Raw genomic sequence first — 10,434 nt, forward strand, 5'->3', positions numbered from 1 at the left:
ATGAAAATGTAAAGGTCAAAAGGTCAACCAGCCCCCCCACATTACCCAAATCCAACAAAATTGATGTTAAACGTTTGTGCTGCTATCATTTTAAAAATTTTAATAAAATAACGTCTTGATGCGTGCTTAATCATCCAGGTAAGTAAATCCCAAAAGGTTGATTCTGTTCATCTGGACATTTTCAGTTGGAGAAACGTTTCGTCACTCATCCAAGTGACTTCTTCAGTCTCAGCTGACTGCAGGTTTCCCAGATCTTATAAACACATGTGAGTGAAGTTGGCCCCCCTACCTTCTTCAAATCGAACAAAATTGATGTCAAACATTTGTCCTGCAAATTATTTTGTTTGTGCAGGTTATGTTTCCCTAATTTTATAAACAGTACATGTACAGTGAGAGAGAGATGTTACATCTGTCTTCACTTGCATCCCAGTCATAGAAGCGTTGGAGGTAGTTCGTAAGAGATTACAGGATCACCCCAACCTCAGCAACAGGACCACTCTCAGCACTGATCAGCTGTGTTTGCTTTTGGAACGGTGTCTTAATTCCACCTATTCTGCACAAGGGTCAGTACTACAGGCAGAAACCTAGGTGTGCCATGGGTTCCCACAGGCCCCTGGTCAAAGTCACCAAACCAGTTCGTAAGCAGGTACAGGTGTGGCCAGAAGGGTCCTCAGAGGCACTGCAAGACTGCTTTTCCACCACAGGCTGCCACACACGACAACACCACAGACTTTCAGGAATACACAGAAACTGTCATTGCCTACATCCCAAAATGCATCGATGATGTCACAGAGACCAGGTGTCACGGGTTGCTAGGAGGATCCACTCGCAGGACTCCTGAGTAGCGTTTAAACAGAGACGGTTTATTTACAGATCTTCACCAAGTGTATGTACAGACAGTGCGGGGTTAGTGCTATATACAAGACGTGAGGGGGAGGGGTCCAGGGCTCCAGGGAAAACGGGGAAATCACACACGCGCTCAGTTCAACCTCTCTCTTCTCCGCTAGCGACCAGTCACTCCTTCCACACTCCACACGGGGAAACACGGGGACGGGTCCGGGGAATCTAGGAACAAAGAAACACTCGTTAAGTCTCTGAGACGGAGGCACAGGAAACTTGAGCTAGACGTGTACTGACTAGAGTCTTCACAACAATCCAGCGTTGAACAGCTGATCTCCTCCTTCTAATATACCAGCTGGTCTGATGAGGCCCAGGTGTTCCCAATCCAGGAAGGCGTGGACCGAGGGCGTGAAGCCGCCATGAGTTCCGGCAAAACAGGGGAGAGAAGGAGAGAGGGGGAGAGAGAGGGAAAAAGAGAAGAGAAGGAGGGCTAGGAGTGGAGAGATTCTGATCAGCACCTTGCCGATCCTGCAGGTCGTGACACCAGGACTATCACTGTCCGGGCCAATCAGAAACCATGGCTCACAGGTCAGGTTTAAATGCTCCTAAGGTTGAAAAATGCAAGCCTTCAGAGCCGGGAATTAGGTGAGCCTAAGAACAGCAAGGGCAAACCTGTCACGTGGCATCAGCTACAGCAAAGCTTCAGCAACAGTAGAGATACTTGGAGGCAGTGGCAAGGAATACAAACCATCACAGACTACAAGCCCACTCTGCAGACCGTGGGGAACAAATCCCCAGACAGTGTGTGGAGATCCCTTGCCAAAATCAGTACACGCAAAGCTCCAGGTCCTGATAACATCCTTGGATGAGCACTGACGGACTATGCTGTGGAACTCACAAATGTTTTCACAGACATCTTTAACACATCACTAGGGTCAGGCCGCCGTTCCCACATGCCTCAAAGCCTCCACCATCATTACTGTGCCCAAGAAGTCATCTACCTCCTGCTTTAAGGACTACCGTCCTGTCAAACTCACCTCCATCATTATGAAGTGCTTTGAATGGTTAGTCATGCATCAAATCAAATTATTGCTTTCCCCCAACCTGGATCCATTTGAGTTCGCATACCGGTCAAAACGCTCAACCGATGACGGAATTTCAACTGCCCCTTACTCAGCCCTCACACATCTGAACACTAGAGACTCGTATGTCAGAGTGCTGTTCATAGACTTCAGTTCAGCCTTCAGCATCATCATTCCCCAGCAACTCATTCACAAACCGGATCTGCTGGGGATCAGCACCTTGCTGTATAACTGGCTGCCAGATTTCTTGACAGGAAGACAGCAGATAGTACGCTCGACAGCAACACCTCCAGCCCAAGAACACTGAATACGGGGGCTCCCCAAGGATGTGTGTTGAGCCCCCTTCTCTTCACTCTGCTGACCCACGATGAGATCTACTACAGGGGTGAAGTTAACCATCTGGCAGAGTGGTACAGCAACAACAACCTGTCCCTGAATGTGGAGAAGACCAACAGCGACTCTACTTCCTCTGCAAACTGAGAAGCACAAGAGATTCAACCCCCATTATGAGCACCTTCTACAGAGGCACAGTTGAGAGTATCCTCACCAGCTGCATCACTGTGTGGTATGACTCCTGCACTGGGTTCTGCAGGAAAAAATAACAACGGGTAGTGAGACCAGCTGCACCTGCCTCATCTGGAAGGTCCTCTCCATTACAGGTGACTCCACTCATCCCTTCAGCAGCGTCTTCAGTTTACTCACGAAGGATACTGAAGAGCCTCCGGGCCAGAACACACAGGCTGAGAGACAGCTTCGTCCATCGGGCTGTCAGGATGCTGACCATCTCTGAATCGAGAAGGGGGGCCCAAGGGTACATCTTTCGCCATCCTACAATGCTGTGATTGTAGCCATTCCCCACTTTCTGTGAATGGTACTCATGGCCATTGATCAGTAGGCTTTGATTAGTTGTCATTGATCAATGGTCATAAGAATTTGCATACTAACAATCATGGAACTAACCCCCCAGCACATTGTTCATGTTTACCTTTTCATTAATATCTTTAAAACAGAAGCAGCACAAATGACAATTTTAGCAGCACAAACCAGCACAAACGTTTGATACCACTTTTGTTGGATTCCATTAATGTGGGGGGGCTGGTTGTACTTTGATGACCTGTAGAAATTTTTATTAATATCTTTAAAATGATAGCAGCACAAACGAAAATGTTTGCAGCACAAACGTAGCACAAACGTTTGGTACCACTTTTGTTGGATTTGAAGAAGGTGGGGGGGCCAACTTCACTCACATACCTAAACGTAAATGTGAAGTTTAGATTTTACTCCATCTCCTCCTCTCCTAGCCTCCACCTCCAAACCTTCAGTTTCACTCCTGCTGCTCTCCTGTCATACTCGTCTCCACCCGCTCCATCCTGCCTCACCTCTCTGTCGATGACGTCTTCTACAGCTGAGGGGTAAAAACTATAATACCTGTGGTGAGCATGCTCAGAGCTGACTGGCCCGACTGATCGGCCAATCAGGCGTGAGAAGATCTGAGCTGAATTCAGTTGTTTCACAGGTGGAGGTGTGAGTGGACATTAATCAACAGCCGATGGTTGGTGCTCCACCTCAGAGGTGGAATAAACTGCCATTTCCACTCCAAAGACTCACATAATGACAGTCGAGTCAATGATTCTCAGGACCGTCTCAAAGGTCACTACCTCACTAAGTGTCACGTACCTGGGACTCACTCTGAGCTGGATGCAAGGCAGGAGGAGGACGTGGCGATGTTAGCTAAAGGTGGCCTCAGGTGTGACAGCTCAGGTTCTAAGTGCCCGGCATGGTCATGTTACCACTTTCACAGCTTTTGACTCAGGCACGGCGGAGGAGGAGGAGCTGTTCAAAGAGCATGCTCCCTCCATGTTTGCATGTTCCAGCTGTGACCACGCCCCTTTTATACAGTTTATATGTAGTTCAGGACCGCAGCTTTAGCAGGCTCAGCTCCGTGATCACGGTTCCCTCACAGCGCTGCAGTTCACGCCCACGACATCCGGCCTCACACCGTTAAGGAGAAAGAGTGTGAGGTCGTTCCACTTCTCTTCTCTTTTCCTAAGTCCTCAGCAGGAAGTGAGGAAAGGAGACAGGAGATACTTCACAACACACTAACACACCCTGCGAGTGTGATGCAGGGAGGACAGGTGAGGTCCTGGTTTTCACCTTAACCTCCTAAGACCCGAACTCTTCCACGACATGCATTTTTAATTTCTCTTTGATATTTGGGCATATTGGGGCCCAATGAATGTAAAAACAAAGAATTTCCAGATTTTTTTTTTTACCTTATTTTTGTTTTTAAGAAAAATGAGAGCCACAAATGAGGATATTCATTTAAAATTTTGATAGAACAGTAGCAGTATAATGTCCTTGTAAGTGGATATCAGGCCCATGTAGAGCAAAATTGAGTATTTTGGTCAAAATAACCAAAAATGTGATGTCCACATATGTGGACGGCAGGTCCTAGGAGGTTAAGAAGAAACAAACGAACATTTTTGGCCTTTTTGGCCTTTGATTCTTTGACGCGAGTCTGCGTGTGTGTCACACTCCGGCCGGTGGGGGCGGTGCAGCTCCGATGAGCGTAGAAGAAGAAGAAGAAGACCTTAGCCGCCGCTAGCCACTGTTAGCCGGAGCTGAGACAGCGTGATGTCCGCGGTCTCTAAGGTGGTCCTGGGAGTGTCCGTGGTTCTGACCGTGAGCACCGTGGCCGCGGTGCACCTCAAACAGGCCTGGGACAGAGAGGTAAGCCGAGCCGGGCTGACATCTAGCCTCCGTGTGCCGGAGCGGGTCACGGGGGCTAACGAGGCTAACGCTAAAGCACAGGTGGTGGTTAAACGCAATTGAACGGACACAGGTGACGTCACACAGACGTTAAAAGAATAATAATAAATAAACACGATAATGACGATAAACAGCAGCCAAAAACCGCTTCCTCCAACACTTTTCAAAATAAAAGACTCAGATGGCTGGTAAACAATGATAATCATCGTCATTCCTTACATTTATGGCTCAGTTAGCTAATCAGGCGTTATCTGAGTTAACGTTAGCTCAGGTGAGTGCAGAACATGTGACTGACAGAGCTGCAGTGGCGTCAGATGTTTCATTTCGGATTCTGTGACGCTTACAGGTCTGCCTTTATTTTGGAGGTGCGTTTTCTCTCGGGTGACCTCTGTGAGGTCACGAGTCCTGCTGTTAAATAAAACAAAGAAACAGAAAATCACACACCTGGGTTTAAGGTGTTCACATCATGGGAACAAAGCTTCGGGCACCTCACCTGTGACATCTGTTTCAGTAATCAGTGATCAATAATAATCACTTTCTCCAGCGCCTTACAAGAAACACAAGAACGCTTTGCAACACAAGTCAAAAAGGTCAAAGGTGTAAGTTTGTGTGGCAGAGGTGAGTTTTCAGTCCAGCTGTGAAGCTCATATGGGAGAGACTCCACACCAAAGCATCGAGCCCTCATAGGTGTGGATTCTGTTACAAGGGACCGAAAGCAGACCTGACTGTGTACAGGTGCTGAGGGGCGGAGCACTGAGGGATTAATGAGTGAGAAGCAGGATCTGTAAGTGAACCAGTGGAGATGAGCTCACATGTCCTCAGAGCTTGATCAATGATGAGTGGTCACTGTGTTTGTCGTGCAGCGCCTGCGTGAGGGCGTGGTCAGGGATCTGGAACGGCTCGAGCGCAGGAAGGAGAACCTGCGGCTGCTGGAGGAGCAGCGGCTGCTGACCCGACAGCTGGCGGAGGAGAGACGAAACCGGGAGGCCAGGCTTCACCCACAGGACACCTGAAAAAGGTAAATGCTCTCATGCACCTACCCTATTGCATCCCCAAGTCTCCTTACGACCAGGTCAACTGTAATGTTTCTTCTCTTGTGTAGACTGCAGTGGTCACCTGCCCAGGTGTGCCGTACCTGAAGCAGGAGGATGGACAGCAGTGGCGAGCAGCTGGTGGGTGGGGAGGACGAGGCGGCCTGCACGTCAGCGTCGGACGGTCTGGAAGAGGGGGAGGTGGAGGGCGAGACGCTGCTGATTGTTGAGTCGGAGGACCAGGGCTCCGTGGACCTGTCACATGACCAGAGTGGCGACTCCCTGACCAGTGACGTGGGTGAGGACGCCGACGGGGGCTGGGCCTGCGAGGACATGTCCTTCTACTGCGACCGCTGCCACAAGTGGATCCCCGCAGGTGAGCTGGCCAATTGCAGCGCTCCGTTTCTGACGTGACCGACCTTCTCCAGTAGGTGGCACTACCTGCTGCCGAGCAATCTGAAAATGTGACATCAGCAGACCGCATGCCACCGATTGGCTGGTCAGGTGCACCAGTCTGTGAGTCATGAGAGCGAGTCTTTCGGGAAAATTGAAACCTGCGGCCCACGAGTCTGACAAAATGCCACGGACCGAGCAGGAGGAATGCCATCGCCTCCTTTGTTCTCGTTCATGTCACACACAAGTGACGTCACAGGATGCTCGGCCACGTTGCTATAACAACCCAACGCAATCAAGTCTGTGGGTTCCCGGCGACACCACAGTTGTAGCTACGCGGTAGGACAATACGCTGAGAGCGAAATGGCGGGAACAAAAGTGATCCAGACGCTCCCACCGCGTGCCGACCGGTCCGTCTCACGTTGCACTCATTAAAGCTGTCACGTGAATCAACAGTCGTACCCGCTGAACTCTAAAGCGAGATCTGCACCTCTGTGCGCGGCAGCTTCCTCCACATGGCCCCACCTTCAGGTACGAGCTCCTCCTTGAGTGTGCGTGAACGCCCTTTAGCCCGGCTCCAGAACACGGCGTGAGCATGCTCTCAGTTAAGTGTCACATGATGCGATGGATGATCACATGATATGAGCCTTAATGTGACCTCTGACCGTGATGTAAGCAGGTATGAGAGTTAAGGTGAGGTCTGATGTGGTGTGGGTGGAGCCAGACAGGAAGCTGTTAGTCCAGCTCCTCGTCTGCAGCTTCATGAGTTGAGAGCAGGCACTGGTGGTAACCTAGGAGACCCCCAGCAGGTCTGCAGCAGCAGCTGACTCTGTACCTGTGATCGTCTGCAGCTCAGCTCCGCGGCGAGCAGCCGAGCTACCTGAAGGGAGACAACTTCTTCAAATTCGTCTGCTCCGATTGCTCCGAAGATGGCAAGGAGAGCTTCGAGAGGATGAGGCTCACCTGGCAGCAGGTAGGACTTTAGCCCCGCCCACACACACAGACACACACCTCAAATACTCGGCGTGCTGACGGCAGCTTCTTCCTGTGGCAGGTGGTGATGTTGGCCATGTACAACCTGTCTCTGGAGGGGACGGGCCGGCAGGGCTACTTCAGGTGGAAAGAGGACATCTGCGCTTTCATTGGTCGACACTGGAACTTCCTGCTGGGCTCGAGGTCGATCGCAGACAGACAATAAAGTTTTGGTCTTTATCGATAACGTGCCGGCGCTCACATTCGTGTTGCACTCTTCTTTGCAGGAAGAAGACATCAACCTGGTGGAGCACGGTAGCGGGCTGCCTGTCGGTCGGAAGCCCCGCCTTCTTCCGCTCTGGAGCGCAGGAGTTCGGTGAGCCCGGCTGGTGGAAGCTGGTCCACAACCGACCTCCAACCCTCCGACCAGAAGTGGACAAATCCGTGACAAAGACTAAAGGTAAGCCGTGATCGAACGCTGGCGCCCAAGTGGACGGTGTTTGTTGACCTCTGACCTTGGACGCTGTTTACCCACAGCGTCCAAACCCGTGCTGGACCCGATCATCACCGTGGAGGGTCTGCGCAAACGCGGGGCGCGGAACCCCGTGGAGAACGCCATGCAGCTGAAGGAGAAACGCTCACGCACTCAGGAGGCCAAAGATATCCGGCGGGCCCAGAAGGAAGCGGCGGGCGGATACACGGACCGTAGCGCCGCCTCCACGCCCGTCAAGCTGGGTGGAGGCCGTGGTGTGGGTGGTGGGCAGCGCCCAGATCTGGTCCTGGAGAAGGGTGAGGTCATTGACTTCTCTTCGCTCAGCTCCTCAGACAGAACGCCGCTCACCAGCCCGACGCCATCGCCTTCACCTGACTTTTCTGCCCCGGGAACGCCAGCCTCGCATTCGGCGACGCCCAGCCTGCTGTCGGAGGCAGACCTTATCCCTGACGCCATGCCGCCACAGGCATTGTTCCACGGTGAGGTACCACCTGATTGGTGCAGGGTCATGTGGTTTTATGTGATGTAACCGCTGATGGCGCGTTCTGCTTCCTCCAACTCAGATGATGAGGAGATGGAAACAGAGGGGATGATCGACCCGGGAACCGAGTACATCCCGCCTGCCAGTGCCAACCTGGGCACCCGCAAGAAACTCCGCCCGCCACCGCCTCACATCAAGCGTGAAGCAGAGAGCGAGGAAGACGAAGGCCGCGAGCGGGAGGGCGACTTTGAAGAACCCGTAGGACAAAGTGAAGACGCCCCGGTGTCCACAGGCGGCGGTGGCGGAGGACCTGAGCGCAGAAGGACGACTCATCCAGAGAACACTGACAGCGCTGCCGGCAACGCCCAGAGTCCTCGCTATGCCACCCTCAGTCTGTACGAGGAGAGGATGCTGCTGCGACGGCTGGACGCTTGCCCGCTCGCGTTGGCCGTCACGCCGCAGGCTAAACGCCTCCACAGGAAGTTGCTGGTTCGCCAGGCAAAACGACAGAGGAGGCTCCCCCTGCTGGACATCGACCAAGTGGTCAGCGCCACCCTCAGCCTGGTGGGAGGAATCTATGGCGCCCAGGAGGCCGGATCACAGATCGGCGGCGGTGTGAAAGGGAAATACTGTACCAGCAGCCAGGAGCTGCGGATTCTCGATCGCTTCCAGGTAACGCACACACTTCCTGTCCGTCCATGTGACACGCCCACGTGCACCAATCGCTGCAGCTGATGCAGTGTTCACACTGTTCGCTTCACCTGTCCATGTTTTACAGACCGGCGTCTCCGGCAGACGAGGCGTCCAGCAGCCGTCCGTGTCTTTCTGGCATCGTCTGATGGGAGCTGAAGGAAGCCTGGAGCAGACCATCAGGAGCCCCTACACCTCCCGCCTCCTCAAACCGTACATCAGGTAAACCTCCGAGCCCGAGCCACACCTGTGGTCGGAGAGTCCTCGGAGCTTCCTGCGAGGTGGAGGTCCACACCTGCGTTCTCCATTTTCCTTTTCTTTTGTCTAGGCGGGACTACGAGAGCCGTCCGCCGAAGCTCCGGCTGCTGGCCGAGATCCGAGCGTACCCGCACAGGAAGGAGCCGGGCTGGGCACCTGAACCTGACGCTCCCATCGACTACTGCTATGTCCGTCCAAACCACATCCCCTCCGTCAACGCCATGTGTCACGACAGCTTCTGGCCAGGTAGCACACTTGCCTGTTACGCCCCGTGGCGCAATCCGGCCGTGACTCAGACCTCCGTCTGCTCCTCCCACAGGTGTGGATCTATCCGAGTGCCTGCAGTACCCTGACTTCAGCGTTGTCGTCCTTTACAAGAAGGTGGTGGTGGGCTTCGGCTTCATGGTGCCGGACGTGAAATACAACGAGGCCTACATCTCCTTCCTGCTCGTCCACCCCGAGTGGAGGCGGGCCGGCATCGGGACCTTCATGATTTACCACCTGATCCAGGTGCGACTGCAGGTGGGCGGGTCAGGGGCACCCATGCTGCTGCGACCATCCTAACGTGTGTGTTTGTGCGTGTTTCAGACGTGTATGGGAAAGGACGTGACACTGCACGTGTCGGCCAGCAACCCCGCCATGCTGCTGTACCAGAAGTTCGGTTTCAAGGCCGAGGAGTACATCCTGGACTTCTACGATAAATATTACCCCGTGGACAGCGCCGAGTGCCGCCACGCCTTCTTCCTGCGGCTGCGGCGCTGAGCCCCATCACCAGCTGACCTGCACCTGAGGCAGGTGTGCAGCTGTCGGTGCTGTGAGGAACATCTGGGACTGTGTGTGTGCTGCTGTTTGTGTTTCTGAGGTATTAAAACCAAAGTGCTGAAGCTCCGTCTGCTCTCTCGCCTCCTTTACGCTCCATCGCCCTCCATCCTAAACACTTGCTGCAGCCTGCCATTAGCACGCTTCTGGGAGCGAGCAGGACAGGAAGGAACTGTTACTCTGCACATTTCAAATCCAGGTGTGCTCTCACGTCACGCGGTGTGCACGCAGACGTTAACAGTGTAGCCACATTTACCCATAATGAAATTCTTTGGGTCGCGCTCCTCAGCTTTACATGAGCATGTAGAAGTGTGCAGTTAAATTAAGAAGAAAATAACAGAATATGGCCGTAATAATAATGATAAAGAGAAAAAAAGAGAAAAGTATTAAATATTTAGAGAATTTAATACAAGTTGGTTTTTACAGGTTGTGCAAAACTTGTGCAACGAGCATTTAAGTGGCATTAGTTGAAGTGACAGTGTGCAGAGTCCTGTAATTGTAGTGAGTGTTTAGTGGTGTGTATAGAGTGTCAGCAGTTCAAAAGTCTGATGGCTTGTGGGTAAAAACTGTCCCTGTGTCTGGTAGTGCGGGTCTGAATGCTCCTGA

General features: G+C 52.5%; 2 protein-coding genes and 1 long non-coding RNA gene across 3 annotated transcripts; 2 read left to right on the forward strand and 1 right to left on the reverse strand.

The window, feature by feature from the left end:
* Window positions 1–842: 842 nt before the first annotated feature.
* LOC109202362 (uncharacterized) lies at window positions 843–1,392 on the reverse strand. Its single transcript, XR_002062291.2, has 2 exons — window positions 1,138–1,392; window positions 843–1,065 (listed from the first exon to the last, which is right to left on the reverse strand). It is a non-coding gene; the product is annotated as an uncharacterized LOC109202362 (long non-coding RNA).
* A 3,107-nt stretch (window positions 1,393–4,499) lies between these two features.
* On the forward strand, window positions 4,500–5,831 carry pet117 (PET117 cytochrome c oxidase chaperone). The gene is made up of 3 exons (XM_013264928.3): window positions 4,500–4,652; window positions 5,555–5,709; window positions 5,794–5,831. Exons 1-2 carry the CDS (start codon window positions 4,557–4,559, stop codon window positions 5,702–5,704), a joined length of 246 nt encoding a protein of 81 aa, XP_013120382.1. The 5' UTR covers window positions 4,500–4,556; the 3' UTR covers window positions 5,705–5,709; window positions 5,794–5,831.
* Window positions 5,806–9,897, forward strand: kat14 (lysine acetyltransferase 14). The gene is made up of 10 exons (XM_013264914.3): window positions 5,806–6,098; window positions 6,967–7,088; window positions 7,170–7,291; window positions 7,375–7,547; window positions 7,625–8,059; window positions 8,144–8,733; window positions 8,840–8,973; window positions 9,080–9,255; window positions 9,329–9,519; window positions 9,598–9,897. Exons 1-10 carry the CDS (start codon window positions 5,840–5,842, stop codon window positions 9,769–9,771), a joined length of 2,376 nt encoding a protein of 791 aa, XP_013120368.1. The 5' UTR covers window positions 5,806–5,839; the 3' UTR covers window positions 9,772–9,897.
* Window positions 9,898–10,434: the final 537 nt, after the last annotated feature.

The sequence above is a fragment of the Oreochromis niloticus genome, linkage group LG6 (assembly GCF_001858045.2).
Source record: "Oreochromis niloticus isolate F11D_XX linkage group LG6, O_niloticus_UMD_NMBU, whole genome shotgun sequence".
Classification (NCBI taxonomy): Eukaryota; Metazoa; Chordata; class Actinopteri; order Cichliformes; family Cichlidae; genus Oreochromis; species Oreochromis niloticus.

Bases quoted from the DNA above. Each gene is read 5' to 3' on its own strand.
- pet117 (XM_013264928.3), top strand. From the start codon at position 4,557: ATGTCCGCGGTCTCTAAGGTGGTCCTGGGAGTGTCCGTGGTTCTGACC. The intron at 4,653-5,554 runs GTAAGCCGAGCC...TTTGTCGTGCAG, and splicing joins AACAGGCCTGGGACAGAGAG to CGCCTGCGTGAGGGCGTGGT.
- kat14 (XM_013264914.3), top strand. From the start codon at position 5,840: ATGGACAGCAGTGGCGAGCAGCTGGTGGGTGGGGAGGACGAGGCGGCC. The intron at 6,099-6,966 runs GTGAGCTGGCCA...GATCGTCTGCAG, and splicing joins CCACAAGTGGATCCCCGCAG to CTCAGCTCCGCGGCGAGCAG. The intron at 7,548-7,624 runs GTAAGCCGTGAT...GTTTACCCACAG, and splicing joins ATCCGTGACAAAGACTAAAG to CGTCCAAACCCGTGCTGGAC.